This window comes from Antedon bifida, chromosome 1 (assembly GCF_963402885.1).
Source record: "Antedon bifida chromosome 1, ecAntBifi1.1, whole genome shotgun sequence".
Taxonomy (NCBI): Eukaryota; Metazoa; Echinodermata; class Crinoidea; order Comatulida; family Antedonidae; genus Antedon; species Antedon bifida.
The window spans coordinates 21,841,212-21,858,702 of record NC_136226.1 but is presented as its reverse complement, the minus strand read 5'-3'; the positions used below and the strand labels follow the sequence as shown (position 1 = coordinate 21,858,702).

The window sequence follows — 17,491 nt, the reverse complement described above, 5'->3', positions numbered from 1 at the left end:
CAGTGATTTTAGGGCCTGACTACTGTACACCAATCTCCTTGATATTGCACTTAAACACATCTAGAAATCACAAAAATCCACAAGACAGAGAAACACAAGTCACAGATATAGTTTGTCAAACATCAATAATTATCAAAAATCAATCAAAAAAGCGACTTAGACAACATTTATGCAGAGTGTGGACAAACACGTCGCTAACGAAGCAGCGCCACCAGTAAACCCCGCGCCACCAGTAAACCCTCCATGTTAAAATATCAAAATAATACTACGATTGCGTAAAAAGTAATTCTAAATATGGCCCTATATGAACGAATCAGCCAACACCGCTAAAATAACATATTCGTTGAAAAAAATCCAATAACCGACTGGGAGCAAAAAAAACATGTGGAACATCGGTGGTCGAGACGAGCACGAACCCAAAAGCGTAGGGTGCATTGTTTTTTTTTTTAAACATTAATCACTAAACATGGAGGTATACCTCCATGGGCTAAATAAAAATATCGGGTGCAACTGCTGTATTTTCAATCATTGTTCCCCTTGATTCATTGATAACAATGTTGTTTGTAACACATTACAATAGATGCAGGGCAAAACAATGGCTCTTGTAGGATTGCGATCAAAAAACAATGCAGTTCGTAGGATCGTGATAAAAAACAATGTCTCATAGTCACGCATAGCCACAAAGCTGGAACGTGGGTTTACGTTGCAGTAATTTTTAGCTGTACTGTATATTGATAAAATTATCTCAAACTTGAGACTCATCGTTGTGTTCACATTCCAAAAATTGCAAACAAGAATCAGTAGATTCTTAGATAAGTGAGGAGCCTTCACAATGATGATTTTATATGTGCTAGAGAAAGTGTATGATATAATTGCAATTTCATAAAATTAACTAATATTGGTAATTGTACACAAACCAGTGTCAAAATTTGCTTCAAATCCAGTGCTTGATACACTGCTATCACTCAAGATTCGGATGAACATGTGATTGGATGTTGAAAAATAAACATCAGGTATATCAGATCCACAAAGCTTGGCTATTAAAACAGCAGTATCATCTATTCCATCAAACAACTAAAAAACAAACAAGTAGTGAATGAACCTAATGTTGAAATCTCATTTTGAAATCATAAAATTTAATTCTTAATCAACTATTAAAATCGAGTGTGTACATCCTTCCATTTCAATAAATTAGGCCTAATTTAAACCTTAAAAAAAATATATATAAAATAAAAAAATCAATTGTCTACCTCCAAGTAATCATACTGGCAATCATTGACATTTTCAATATCAAATGCCAGGAAAGTTAATTGAACACGGTGGTCATCAGCTACATTTATCAGCCATGTGCATTCATAGTCATGTGGGTATGGTTGTGGGAAATTCTTGGATTGTATATGGCCACTTGGTGCAGTTTGATTGCCTCCACAACCTGAAAAATACATTTTATACAAACACACCTAATCATAGACACATGATGTTTGTCAGCATAACTTTTTTTTTGTCCACTCCTGTGGAATAAATATTCTTGCAATAACCAAATAAACTTTAGTTTTCATGTGCCAAACAACTATTCACATATAAATGACTTTTCAACTTGACAGCTGAACAGTGTGTAGCATAATGAATAATCTAATAATAATGTGTGTACATGCTCAACAGATCCACAACATATTTTGGGAAGTTCTCAGATAATAAAATCAAACATACCATTACTATTGGCCAAGAAGGTTGCATTAAAGCCTCGTCCATTAATGCTATTGTCAGTATAGAAACGGACATACATTTCATTACCAGTAGTTGTTACAACTGTAGGCTTGGTTTGTTCATTACAAAGTTGTGTAAGATAATTCAGTGAGTCATCTGTGCCAGAATATACCTAAAACACAAGTTGGTAACAGGATGCTAATGGAAATTGCAGTATAATCTTTTTCTTATTGTCTTGTTTAGTACCCTTTAGCAAGGATTAAAATTTAAAATTGTAATGCAAAAGATATGATACTAAATTCAGTTCGGCACCAAAAATGTGCCATTTTTAGGCCCTGGGGCCCCCTATTTTCAAAATCCTGGATCTGCCACTGAACATTCTGCAAATCTTTATGAAGGGCCGACTTTAAAACAATGTTTTAACTTCACTTTCATCATTTAAACAAGCATGTTTATAACATCCAAATATAGATATCCTGAATACAGTTGGAAAATTGACAAGGGAAAAAGTGATGTCATTTTGGTTACAATTGAATGTCATCTGCGTATATGTGAAATTAAATATTCTCATGACGACCAATCACACTGAAATTGTAATGAACGTAGTACGAGAAAAGATGAGGACCACAAACCATCTTGTCCTCAGTGTTTTCATTGCTAATTTTAACCAATTTACTAGATTACAAGTAGGAGTTTTAAAGGCAAAAATGTTAAAACGTTGTAACTAAGGCGATCTTTTTTACAAAAAATATCATCTAAAAAGATCCTTGACCATCATAAGAGGAGGTTATCTGAGTTATGATTATATTTTACAAAATTATGGCTAAAACATACCAATAAAGCATCAAACTGGCAATTAGTAGACGTTTCCAAATCAAAATCATTTATGGTTAACGTGATAGAACTTCCAATTTCTGAAGTGACAATCCAGTCACATTCTACTTCATGTGGATATCCTTGAGGGTATCCAGGACTTGTGATTACACCACTGTTGTCATTAATTTCACCACCACATCCTACAGAAGAAGCAAAGAAGAAGCAAAATGAATGTGTCCTTTATATTACAGAATACACGTTTTAATGTAACTAATTAAACGTTTTGATTACACAGTGAGCGAGGCATTTGTTTTGTCTCTCCATATGTCACAAAAGGCAAGGTTCTATTTTATTATTAGCGATTAATCCACCATGACCATGTCAGCACACTTCTCGATTGTTGAAGTTGAATTTTCTCTTTGTTTCGAGTGATGTGCAAGCTGATTGGGTCTAGCATTTTCGCTTAGCAATGTAGATAGCTACGCCTAGCCTATGGCCTAACTTTAAACAACTCAACAGTAATATCTTTGAGAATTTCTTGATTTTCCAAACCATTTACTTTTGCGATCATTGTACAATCTTGAAAGTTGTTAAAATTAAGGGCTCACAAAAATGTTGGGCTTTACCATAATTTAAAAGGAGATTGTTTAATGGGTTTTTTCCTTCAAAATGTTTAGCAAAAAAGTGTAAAGCATTAACATATTAACATTTGAGAAATTAGGACATAATAGAAATTCTATTTTCAACAAAAACGAGTACAGAGGTATTACCGAGTATTTGAGGTACACAGAATATTCACAAAAAAATAGGAAGACAAAGAAATAACAAACAAACAATGTCTCTCGTCTTAAAACACCTTACCATCTACAGCATATATTGCTCTGAAACCAAATTCTGAAACTGAGGAATCTGTTGCAAAGTTAATCCAAAGATTAGAACCAGTACTTCGAAGACTGTAACCTTCTGGCAAAAAAAGTTGTCCACATATAGTTATTATTACTGGTGCAGTCTCATCTTCACCGTCGCGAACCTAACAAATACAAGTATATAAAAATCAGTGTAAGGTATTTAGTTCTATTGTCCTCAATCAATATCAATTTAGAGTTAGCTTCTAGAAAAAGTAATTGCAAAACCTTGAATATTGACTAATCAATTAAAAACCATTGATTAAAATGTTTGTAATTTTTTCCTTGTTCTTATTCCTGGATTGTTCTTTTCTATGTCTATTTTATGTTCTGTGGTTCTGGTTTAAAGAGTTCTACCAGTGATTGCGACATCCCTGATTCATTACTCTGTTCATGATCTTTCATTGCCTTTTTGGTTTCTCTCTTAGTGTTTTTTACTCTTTCAAAGCTCTAGTCGGAGTATGGATAGCAATCTCCTAATGTGTCTCCTAATGCATTTCTTGATGTCTATCTCCATCTGTGGACACAATGCTTCACATCTGTTGACTAAGGTATTAATAGGGACTTTACATTTTCACTATGACTATGTCAACTGCTACCTATTGCGTCGGTTTTTTCTTTATATGTGGGTGCACTAGATGACTGGCATGTCAACTAGCAAATTTGAGCACTTGTTCAGTGTTTGGCGTTTGCTCTCTAACAAGAAGTCATAGCCGAGAATGATCTCACAATGATTTTCTGAGAATGTAGTAAAGTGAATTATATTTTGCAAATTTTGATTTATTGATTTTTTTTTTAAATAAAGCTTTTAATAATACAGCTTATGGCCTGGGTCTTATCACTAGGACACCAGCCTTCATTTAGAAAATTAAGGATCAGGTTAGGCCTAAGCTACACACGTGACCTAAGCCTGTGTACTTCCACTGGCGCAGCTAGGTGGACGGATGAGCGCTACAAGGAATTACCAAGTCATATATCATATGTTCACTGGCACGTCAACGAAAATGTCCACCTAATCTATACCTGTCAACGAGCAACTTTCGACTACGACCCATGTTCCTTCAATTTCACTCAAATCTAAAAGTCCCTAATAACACTCAGTTTGTGTTCCAAAGGATGATTAGAAGTTAAGTGCAGACACTGGTGTGTTTGTGTTGGTTTTCTGTAAACACCTGTTGGTCGACGTTAGTTAAATATTGTAGGGAGGTCTTCGGTGCCTATGGGGATAGCAGCTATGATGTCATCTACGTATATCTGCACCAGATGATAGGTTTGATGTAGCTGTACTGTTTGCTCGTTTTTCTAGATTTTCCATAAAAATGTTGGCCATAATGGGACTGACTGGGCTTCCCAATGCAATACCTTCTTTTTGTTTCCGTACTGTATGTGGTGTTAAGAACTATATTAGTATACAAATAATGTACAAGTAAAGAGTGCGTTAGTGGAGATGACTCTCCACTAATGTACGAATTTAAACATGTGCATTATTTGTTTTATAATATGGGTCTGTGAACCATTTTCACTTATATATTTTTGGGTGAATACACCAACTAGGCCTAGCTTAGAAAGAAGCCAGGCCTACCACGGCAAGCACCACTAGTCGGCAACCAAATCACCGCCCAGTGTAGGCGATCATACTCGTAAATCGTGCATCAAGCCTAGCACGATCGGTATTCTGCAAAACGAGTTAAATGCAGCAGAGTGCTGTTATGCTTTTTTGCTGCGCACTTTTTGCACTTCAGTGCATGATAGTAAAAAAATAAAGAGCGTGCACGTAACTCATTTCAGCGCATCTGATTGGCTACATCCTTGTTAACTTCAAATTTGATTTTAAATGATTCTGTTCAAATATTGTTTACATTTATATCTAAGTGCTCTGCATTATTTCAATGGTCTGGTTTATAGTTGTCTTTGTAAACAATGCAGTGACATCATATGAAATGACCGCGTGTTTGGTTGGTCAATTATGATGTTCTTCAAATCCATGGCAAGTTGTTAATGTGAAATGCTGCATTGTCCACTAAGGGTGAAAGTATTTGTGAAAAGCTGACACAAGAACGAGTGATTGCGAAGAGATATGATGGGTGATGATAGACAATGTCACTTGGGCTATCACATAAGGCTATCGATGCTAGTAGCTGCAACGCAGACAAATAAGTCTTTTATTATTCATTTTTTTGCTGACTGGTCATTCTCTTGCACAGCTCCATCCTCTTCCATAATCAATTAAGAAAGTCAATTTATTTGACATCTTTAAACAATTGGCTGAAAACCCATCTCTTTCGCATAGCATATGAAATGATGTAATTTCCACCTTGTTTCGAGCCTTGTGGTCATAGCACTTTAGAGAAAATTTATTTTGGTTAAGCGCTATACATATATATATTATTATTTTTTATGTTTTATCAATAGGAAAAAATACAAACATAAATCATTTAAAACCAGATAAATTTTTTCGAGAATTGATTAAAAAGTTTATTAAAACCATTACTAGGCTAATATAACAATGTTAAGATTGAAAATAATAAGGTATTAACAAACCTGAACATAATCATAACCACAGCTATTATGATCCTCCAGGTGTAGATTAGTAAATGTAAGATTTATTGTACTACCTAGATTTGCCTGAATACGCCATACACAATCAACATTATGAGGGTAAGGATTTGGATAGTTAGGACTCTCAATTACTCCATTTCTTCTCTTAAGAACAGTATTACAGTCTGTGGAGGGAAAAAAATCCAGTATTGGCCTATGCATAACTCACCTAGGTCTATTGTGATACTTAAAAGTAGATACAATGCATTTATTCCTGAAGCTTTTTTATATTGTGAGTTTTGAGTTTATTTTCATTTATTTTATAGAGGAAGATATTTTCAGAATTGAATCATTCTTCTTACTTGAAGCATAGGATGCCAGGAAACCACGGCCACTAATACTGTAGTCAGACCTGAACTTCACTCTCATCTGGTAATCAGTTGATTGTGTAGGTAATAATGGAAAAATGTCACCACAAAATGTTGTTATAACAGAATCTGCTTCTGTTGCTCCATCATATACCTAAAAAAGAAACTAATGTAATGTAATGGATATTCTGAACAATTTTGAAGTCCCCATGGCCTGTTGTTAACAAGATATAGAATGAATGTGCTGCTATCAACAGCATTTATTTGTCTAATGTAAAATATCGGAAGTTTGCTTTCTGTACACTACATATCATATTATACAGATATTGCCTGCTTAGAGGTTAAATATAAGATTTGATAGTCAGGCTTATTACAAAGGAGGCCTAGCTACACCCGACCCAGCAGTAGATATTCAACTTGTTGTTGGCTATGTAATATAAGGAAATATATTCCCTCAAACAAAATATCATTCTCAAGGGGTTGTAAAATCTTATATTTTACCGATATAAAAGGCGATATCTGTTATATTACATAGCCAACAACAAGTTGAATGTAACTGCTGGGTCGGGTGTAGCTAGGCCTCCTTTGTAATAAGCCTGCCTAGTTAGGCGTTGCATTCACTTTACCTTGCGAAGAATAATATACAGATAATTACTAATTAATGATTCCTTGGCAATAAAATATTCACTTAGGCCTAGGTTGTTTAAATTAACAGAAGAATTTCCATCAATAAGCCTACATTAATAATAATAATACTATTATCAGGTAGGCCGAATAACCGGATGTTCAGCGCGCCACGCATACCAGGTTACTACTATTAATGACAGGGACACGATAATTACTCGGTCAATATCATACTCGAGGATATATACGAATTACTCACAGCAGTAGTCATGTGATGCAGTTTCAACCTATCACGTTCACATATTTACATAGGCTATGTAGTATCATAACATATTACACATAAAAAAAAACACACATTATAATAAAAATATAAGAATATATATACGAATATGTCTAAACGTTTACAATCCGAATTTCCAGCAAACTTTAAGAAAATACGGCACTCTCTAGGCCCAGGAACCAAACAAGCTTAACTATAACTAAGGGCAGAACTTGCTTGTCTTTGTACATTGTTTTGAGAGCTACTTTTATTGCTTTTTATACTTGGTAATAAGAAAAACAATTTTCTGCTGATCTATATAAATCTTGATATACCGAGGACATTTTGGACACTGAATTCTTCCCTGAAGAAAAGAAGGTTGTTCTCAAAGGAGAAGAAAATCTAGCTTGTGAAGGAGATCTAAGCTTGGAAGAGTGTAGCCAAGCACTGGACACTATGCCAAATAACAGATCGTCTGATTGGACAGATTTCTATAAAATATTTTGGCCAGAAATCAAATTTGTTGTTGACTCAATTAAGTGGGCCTTTATAAAAGGAAAAATGAGCTGTTCACAAAATAGGAGCATCATTACCTTGTTCCCGAAAAGAGATAAACAACAATCGCTGCTAAAAAATTGGATATTTCCCTTTTAAATACAGATTACAAAATTGCTACAATTGCTTTTCAATTTTTCAGAGTGTATTCCGTATGACCAGTAAGTTAACAAAATGGTGAAAATATGCTAAATTTTAAAATTAATATAGTCAGAATTCTCGTGAACCCTATTTTTCATTTGTATGTATCATATGTATGACTTTTTAGCCACGTTCACATAAGATTTTATCGTGCTATGGTATCGTGATATTGAATATCACGTTAACAGGAAGAGCGTTCACATAGAATTTAACATCGTGATACAAGTATGCTAATGAGGTGCACTGATGCGTGAAAGGCCAAACACACATGTTCGGCGCACACGTGGGAAGGGATTGTTGATTTGTTTTTTTAGTATGGGCCTCTATGTAGTAGCTAGCCAGCAGGCCTAAGATAACAAATAATAACTAATAATAACTAATAGGCGTTTTTGCAGAACTTTAGGTTTCAAAACACATGATTTTAACTATAAAAATCTCATCTTGTTTAAAAATGGAGTTGGTAAGTTATTTATTTACACAAACAAACATTCCACCGTACACTCTCTATTTTCACGACGGATTGAACGCAGACAAATACGAAACTATACATATTTTTTAGTCACATGATACATTGGTCTATTAAATCACACCACAACTGACGTACTACATTATTATTATTTATTATTACATTACAGTACTTTAATTTTAATGTATTTACTGAAATTCATGACAACAATATTTAATATGCATTAAGGTCTAGAATAGTTAGTAAAAAATTCGGCCTAGAAATTTACGATGCCTAGGCCTATTTAAGAATTAGCTTTGTTTAAAAAATCAGTTCCCTGGCAAGTCTATAAATTGAAGAATATGAAATCATCTACACCAGGGGAGGATTTAGATGGGGGTGGGGTGGTAGGTCCGGCCATGGCCCCCCACCCCCCCCCACCCTTTTGTAATATATATATATATATTATGCACCCATTTACATACGATTTTACAGGAACAGGGGGTACAAATCAACATTAAAAATCGTTAAAATCTTCAATTTTTTTTAAAAGTTGAACCGAGTTCAACTTCAACGTTACGATCGGTAAAACTGACTGACCAATCAAATAGTTGATAAATTACGTCATCATTGTTTGTGAAAAAATACGTACGCGCTGACAATTCTTGATTTTTTACAACGCGACGATGTTTTTTGTACTCTTTTAAAGTCTGATATTTCAAAATAACAAGTGTAAGTAAAACTAAATTTTAATATAAAAACAATTTAATTTAATGTTTGTCTTTAGTGTAAAAACTAGATTAAGATATCAGCGAAAACATGTCCTAGGCTGGCTGGGTTAAAGCATCAAAACAACGTAACAACGTTGAAAGAACCAAGAAACCATTAACGATCGCGTAAAAAATGTGTAAAAATTTGCGACGGGAAAACAGGCTTTAAGGTGCAAAAAAAAAACCAGTTCCGTATAGGCTATTAAATATGGTCTATAAAACCCACTATATTCAGATAATTATATGACAAGAATCGACTGGCCAAAACGCCTCAGATGCTATCTCCGGGCGTCTTGACGATTATTTTTCCCATATCATCATCATCATCATAACAACATTTATTTCCTTCATAATAATAATACAAAATAAATAATACAATACAAAATTCATAACGAGAAGAAAGATAGTTAAAACAATACAATTTTGTTCTCATCTTTAAAATGAATAAAAAAAAAATATTATGAAGAAGGCACAATTTCTAAAAAGCACAAGCTTGTGTTGGAAGTGCCTGAACAGAAACAAAAAGTAACTATAATCAAGTTAGTAAATAAATGGAATATAGGAATAAAGTAATTACCATAATGGAATATGAAAACAATAAAAACTGATACCTAGAATATAACTAATTATTAAATTACTTTTGTATTAAATATTGTTTAGTGTTAAAGACGAAGCTATGTTTGTTTGCAGAAGTTGTAATTTTATCAAAATCCTAGATCCACCCCTGTACACATGCATCACAACGATATTTTATTATCCATTTTGTGGTTAAAAATCAATAGTTTACAAAATAAAGGCAAGTTGCAGCGTGCATGCAAATAGCAGAAGTGTCGGCCCTTTCGTAAGGTCGTGATGCCTTTGTGGTTGTGGTGGATCGAGTGTGGGTTGGACGGTCTAGGCTAGCTTTCGAAATAGTCCTGGCTGTTTCACATTAATTTCTGGTTCGTTCTCCCGATTTCGATCTTTCATTCTTTAATCGTCTATCTAACTTGATGTATGATGTCCGAAACGATATATAGTGGGTTAAACCTAAGCAATTTAACTATCTTCAAAGCAAAACCAACTTGTTGAAGCTGGCGATCAAAGAAATCAAAATAACAATAACACTCTTCCTGTTAACGTGATATTCAATATCACGATACAAAAGCACGATAAAATCTTATGTGAACGTGGCTAGTAACCTTATTCTTTAAAATATATATTAAAGTTGAAAGTATATACTTTGACAGTGCATCATATAAAAACATTTTTAAAGATGTAAAGATTATGATTCATTGCAGAATCTACAGATTTCTTTATTATGTAATTTAATGTGTGGAGGTTTTTCTGTATTGAAGACTCTACTCGCTTGGTTGATTGAATATCACAGTTATTTATTCAATAATATACAAATAATGAATGTTTATGAGTGTAATGATACAAATAATGGCATGAGGTGAATGATGAAAGGTTAATATCAACGAGGTGACAGCCGAGTTGATATTTAACCTTTCATCATTTACCAAATGCCATTACTTGTACCATTACATGAATATAAAACATTCATTATTTGTTTTGTATAACATCTAAATTCCCGCTCGAACTTGAAAACATAGTCTACTGTGTGTAATACGTGTATTTCCACAGCTGCCGTATATATGGGAGCAGTGGAATTCCCAAGTTACACAAGTGATTGTAGTTTGTAGTGATAAATTGCATTTTACTTATCTACATTCTACTATTCTACACCACTAAGTACTACTAGGCCTATTTTTTCAATAATTTTTCTTTTAAATAATGGCCTTGGTGCCTTCCAAGTACGCCTTGCTGCCCCTCAAATTAATGAAAAACCGGAGGCCAACTGGCCTTGCCCCTAAAATCCCCAAATTCGAGGTCTGTTATTAGACATACAAAATCCTGTGAAATAAAATTTGCGTTTGAGACAACATGTCTGCCTTTACTAGAAAAATAAAAATCTTCTGTATGTTGGGTTTGGAACTCAACCTTCTAACGAATGCGTCACATAGACTGGCTTGCAAAAATAGTGCAACTATTAACTTTATAATTCTAAAATGTGTGGTTTTTTTTTAATATAACAGAATTAGACTTTGATAGTAATATAGACAATTATTTATCAAAAAGCACAATAAGCAACCACAGGTAAATCATAGATATGGTGTTGTTACATTAAAATGTATCTGACCTTAACATAATCATACTGGCACAATGAATGGCTTTCAATGTCAAAGTCGGAAAATACAAGACTGACGGTGCTTCCTTGGTTCACTGTAATAATCCAGAAACACTCTGCATTGTGACCATAAGAATATGGATAATTTGGTGATGTAAAAGATCCAGTTGGTGTTGTCAATTCACCACCACAACCTTGTAAAAATAATCAATAAAAATTGCTATTGGGTATCCTGGTACACCAGACATAAATATAATATAAAATGAGTTTTTCAGTCTTTGAACTTGTTTTTCCTACCTGTAGAACTTCCGTCCCATTCCATTCGGAATCCATCCGCTGTCTGAGAATTATCAGAGACAAACTTTAAGTAGATGCGATTACTATGAGATATAATAACTGATGGATTGATATCAGTTCCACAATAAGTGCCTATCAAAGGTGATGTTGCATACCCACCATTCCTAAAATTTAAGAAACATTGTATAATGTCATTCGTTTTTGCTAAATGGCAAGAAGGAATGCAGTACAGTAAATAATAATAATAATAAAAATAAGTAGATTTAATTCGTCACTATGACGAATTATAGGTTATATGCATTGATTAAAATAAAGATAATTGATTTTTACAAGATATATTGATGGATTGATTGATTTTCTCAGAATCTTTATTTATAATATAGGATAGGGTCTTGCTAACGTAAATACAATAGCCGGTATCACAACCCGATCAAAGATCACTCTGCGTATAATGTCATAAACCACATTTGTTACATAATAATAAAGACATAAGTTACTTTTTTTCTAGATTTCATTATAAAGCATGTGTATAATCTTTACACTAAGAAATACAATTGAACAAATAATACGGATAATAAAAAAAATCTTATTTCGTTTCGTTTCCCAAGGTGAGACTCGATCTCGTTACCTTGAATGCCATAAACACGAGCACAGATAAGCCACACAACTGACTAAAAGTTGTAGAAAGATTCCTCCGTGTATTTACTATGCAGTAACTACTTTGGTGCGGATAGATTATTACATACCGCAATGATTTATAATTTTTACTATGACAAAAAATTTTATAAAATGATGCACTGTCAAACTATATACTTTTAACTTTAATATATGAACATTTTAAGGAAGAAAGTTAGTGTTAAGTTTTTTATTTTTTATTTCGGCCTAAGAAAATGTCATCATTTGTTTGATTGTCAAAATTTTTTAAAATTTAATATGCAATTAATGATGACTTAAACAACTTTTGTTCTTTTAATTTCATAATAAATCATACATATGATACATACACTTTGAGAAAATGAAATGCAAAATAGGTGTTCCCAAACATTTGATTGCACACCGTCAAAACATAATCACATCGATTCCTGGCCATAAGGAATATACTCTGAAAAATTGACTTACCAAGATGAAACTGATATCAAGATAATTGACGGACAAAATATTGACTGACAAAATAGTGCTAAGGAAAAAATAAATAAATAAATAAAGATTCTGACAGAATCAATAAGGTTATATGCATGATAATGCATATAACCTAATAATAATATCCTGGATTTATATAGCCTAATGTTGTGAAATCAGTCATATTTTTGAATCAAACGCATATGGAAAAATACTCCTATAATGCCACTAGTAATCAGTTGTGTCTTGATCTAACCGGGTACCCAGTTATACACCTGGGTGGAGAGAGGCAAACGTAAGTAAAGTATCTTGCCTACGGATACAAGCAATGCGGCGGGAGTTGGATTCAAACCTTGATCTCACGATCACTAGTCTAACGTCCAACACACTGCGCCATATGCCTTCACAAAATAACAAAACAATGTATCAGGAAGGCATTTGTAATTAATTTAATTCATAATGTATAAACTGAACAGAAACAATAGTATTCTAATACCTAATTTCAAGATAGTCATACACACAGTTAGTATGCACTTCGAGGAAGAATGATGTAAAGTTGAGTCGAATTTGTTGGCCCTCATTAACTGTGATACCCCATACGCATTCTCTATTGTGAGGATAGCCATCTGGGAATCCTGGTGATGTAATTACACCTGTGTTTGTGAAATAATATCCTCCACAAGCTGGAAACAAAATGAAAGGTTAAACATTTATTACAAAACTACTAAAACCTAAAAGATAGTTTATGGCAGTCACATTGAAGCTCCAGTCCCACTATCCGTTTTTTTCTTCAGTCTTCCAAAGGGAGACTGTATTGATTGATGTAAAGTGCCTGTTTCCAGTCACCTTTGGGGTCAAACCAATTATTTTTACTGCTCCCTTGTGTATAAAAAAGAGAAAATGGCTACGGTCACACTACAGCCTCAAGCCTGGCGCGACTCACCGCGATTGAGATTTTTGTAGTGTGACCGAACGTGGACCGTCTCGCGTCTGGCTTGAAATTGATTTCAATCCAGGCAACTCAACCCAGACGCGCTACCCAGATTGACCCTGGGTTGACCTTAGTGTGACCGGGATCGACATCTTTTTGGAATCTGGTCCATCACAGCCATCAAATCTGTGTTTTTTTATCGGGAATTTTAGTGGATGGATTTAGTGGATCATTTGACGGGTTTTGTGCATTAATTTTTCTTTTTGTAATCTGAGGTCCTTCATAACTATCACCGGCATTTTGTATGCTGTGCATTGCTATCTAGTGATTGAATTGAAGACTAAACTAGCATCGGCTAGCCTACTATTAGATAGGATGCCGCCTGTCAGCGGAAGGCCTAGACCTATCTATATTAATATTATGCTTACGATCAGTCGATTACATATATATTTTAAATTTAAATCATCTACAATAACAACAAAATGCATAGGCCTAGTGAATTATAAATAAAATTGTAAGTATGTACTACAGATTGGCTCACATAATTTATTTAGCTAGCCAACTGATTTCCGGTTTCGTTCGGAGAACAACCCAACAGAATTTGAATAGTGTGACCGCCCAAAGCCTGGCTTGAAATCTCAATCGCGGTGAGTCGTGCCAGACTTTAAGCTGTAGGGTGACCGTAGCCAATAGTGACTGAAAAGTTCTACTGGATGTAGAAGTTTGGGTTGGTAGGGATCAACATTAGCAGAGAGATATATTAGTTTACTGTAAAAATAAAAGACAAAGTTCTTGTTTCTGCCTCAAAATAAAATATTTATTGTACTAATTTCGACTATAGTCATCATCAGGTACTGATAGAATACGAATACATACAGAGAAAGGGTACACTAGAAAACAAAGGAGTCTTCAATTGTAACTCCTGCATATATTATAATTTTGCATACATTTGACAAGTTTCCTCGGTGCTGTTGAAAAATCTGTTAATCAGCGGGGCTCATACCCGTACTAATGCTAGTAACCTATAAATATTCAGTTCAACAGAATAACAATTTTTATCTTTTAAGGTTGAAGAATTTCGTAATTATGATGATTGTCAGAAAATCTAAGTACTGTAGCCACTGAAAACATACAGTAAAACGTGTATTTTACAAATTTTGAATCGTCGATTTTGTGAATAAGCTATGATGATGACGTCATCGACGACAAATAAATAATTGATTTCTAACTTATTTTAAAGTTCAAATGAATTCGTATCGGTAAGGCCTCGAAAAAAAAAAGCTAGCTACGCCGTTGTGGTCATTTGATATTATAGGAGCGGGTATAGGATGATTCCGAGCTGTTAGGTCCAATAACAGTTCCACGTTCCAATACCCTTTTCGTATAACGTATGATTTTTTTTTAGAAGGCATAAATAAAAAAAGAAATCAACCCACTTACTAACTTTATTTGGAACATAACGTACACACAGCTGGTTTTTAAATGTTTTATTTTTTAGCAATGCACTCTTTTGCTGCTGTTCGTCGTAAACCAATTCCTGACTGAAATAAATTGTTGTTTTGAATTCTTTGGATTGTGGTACAAGTGTGAGCTGAGCATGTGATACCACAGAGCTTATATCCGGCAGCAACCCAGAAGGTGGATTGTTTGACTCAAAGGAATTTGCGAAAACGTTTACGTGGGTGTGGACCGGGATAAAACGTCGGGACAGTGTTGTTAAAACATTTTGTTTTTTTGTGTGCGTCGTAGTGCCGGGACAGTGTACTTGGCTGAGGCCGGAGCTGAACAGTGTGGTGCGGAAGTTTACGTTTTTCCATGGATGCAGCATTGTGGACTTTGGACCTTGTAATCTTGTTCACATGTGCAACAAAACCGAAAATCGACTTTACTATACATGAATATAGTTAACAATTGCACACTACAAGCAAGTAAGTAAGTAATGTGCACAAGTTCAGTAAATAACAAATTTCAACTATAGAGTTAACAATAAACAGCACTGTTCACATTTGTGGTTTTTATCGGTATTTATTTCATTTATATCATGAAACTATTGAAATATAATTTAAATAATTTTGATAAAGAAGATGCTAGTTATGTTATTATACTGTAATTTTTTATCCTAAATTATATAATTATATATTCTAGGTTTATTTTTATTTTTTTAGTAATGTGTTTTGTTGTGGGTCCCTACGAGACAAGTTTTTAACTTCTAGAAGGGATCCATGATAATAATGACTACTACTTATCTATGTTCACTTTAATATCTTTTTTCTATTTTGTATATATTCATTCATTATTATCTAAATAAATATTATCTGAAATGAAATAAAATGAAATGTGTTTTCACATTTGTGTGTGATGCGTTTTCACATTTGTGGGCATTTTCACATTTGTGGGTTCAACATTTGTATCAAACAATCAATCAAGGATTCTTAATATTGAAGGCATATCTCATTTATGTTGCTTTTCATGTCTTTAATGTGACCCCCATCTTAGAATTCTTCCTCATTACAATGCTACGTTAAAAAATTGTTTTTTAGCATCAACAACCAGACACTGTGACATTTGGAAAACACCCCTATTTTATTCTCAATAACTAACTATTTTTCTTCAACCTTTCCTTTTACACCATTGAATCTAGAAAATAAATTGTTTTTTCCATATATATTTTATAAAATCAAGTTGTTTATTTAAGGTCTAGTAAATAGAAAACATGCAAAAGGAGAATGGTGTATTAACTTTAAAACTTACCAGTTGTGGCATCCAGTCCTACATATGAAGCAGTAAAGCCTTCTTGTGCTACACTTGAATCTGTGTGGAATACCACAGTAATCACATTGCCAGAACTAGTAAATTGGGGTGGAGGAGTGGTGCCACAAAATCTAAATTAAATCAGTAAAGTAGTATTAGAATTTTGAAAAATAAAAGAAACAAAAACTACTTTAAACAAGGATTTACTATGTTACATGTGTTAGAACTACAAAAACAAGTTAAAGATGTATTGTCCTCCAAAACACTAAAAAATGAAGATTAACAAAAGACTTCGAATAGGCCATTTTGCAGGGTTAATAACATTATGATTTCACTTTCACAAAAAGTCAAAATAAATTATCAATTTTCAGACAGAGGGATAATATATCTTTAAAGCTAAAAGAGTACAACCCAGAATAATTAACTTGATATACAGTACAAATATTATGTTAGGAAGAGTTGAGATAAACTTGAAAAATGTCCTGTAATATCTACTGTGGTTAAGCTATGGTTACACGCTCTATTGGAGTTAAATTGCAGTCTAGTGTTTGGTTTGTTCTGCATACAAATGCAATAAATACACCAGTTAATTATCAGATAAACAAACCAACAAACTATAAAGAAACACTAAAACAGTACAAAGAAAATAATTAACATTATATACTGCAATATTCAATTCACAGCATCTGATTAGTTATGTTAGCATGTCTGAATTCAATTGATCGACAAAATTGTCACGATGTAGGTCTGCAGTAACTGGAGGGAAAAACACAAAACAGTGGCTGGATGGGAAAATACAAAAAAAAAAACACAAAGCTAACCTCAAGAAGTTCAGCGGACAATTACAACACAAAGAAACGAGCAAAGTTTGTATAGAAATATTTATTGCATATCTGGAAGTGACAACCGCTTTAAAAATTCCTAATGAATATTGAATGCAGTATATTAAATGAAGCAGAATATTTCTTCGCTGCAATAGAATGCTTTGGCCAAGTGGTATATAAACACAAATATTGACTGGGGTTTTATCGAGGCACATACTATGCTACAAGTTTGTGAATAATACAGTATTAGTATAATACAGTACATATTAGC

At 33.7% G+C, this 17,491-nt stretch overlaps 2 protein-coding genes across 3 annotated transcripts in view; one reads left to right on the top strand and one right to left on the bottom strand.

Annotated features, from left to right (window-relative positions):
• The window catches only part of LOC144845837 (uncharacterized), a 339,583-nt gene that overhangs the window by 97,602 nt on the left and 224,490 nt on the right, over positions 1–17,491 (top strand). The window lies entirely within an intron of this gene.
• The window catches only part of LOC144845374 (cubilin-like), a 108,135-nt gene that overhangs the window by 49,607 nt on the left and 41,037 nt on the right, over positions 1–17,491 (bottom strand). For both annotated transcript variants that reach the window (XM_078702663.1, XM_078702673.1), the window contains 11 exons: positions 16,397–16,527; positions 13,211–13,397; positions 11,596–11,759; positions 11,311–11,492; positions 6,329–6,488; positions 5,970–6,151; positions 3,385–3,553; positions 2,542–2,723; positions 1,711–1,879; positions 1,251–1,432; positions 918–1,074 (listed from right to left, as the gene is read on the bottom strand). In XM_078702663.1, coding sequence (XP_078558789.1) covers positions 918–1,074; positions 1,251–1,432; positions 1,711–1,879; positions 2,542–2,723; positions 3,385–3,553; positions 5,970–6,151; positions 6,329–6,488; positions 11,311–11,492; positions 11,596–11,759; positions 13,211–13,397; positions 16,397–16,527 — 1,865 coding nt within the window. The remainder of the gene's footprint in view (positions 1–917; positions 1,075–1,250; positions 1,433–1,710; positions 1,880–2,541; positions 2,724–3,384; positions 3,554–5,969; positions 6,152–6,328; positions 6,489–11,310; positions 11,493–11,595; positions 11,760–13,210; positions 13,398–16,396; positions 16,528–17,491) is intronic.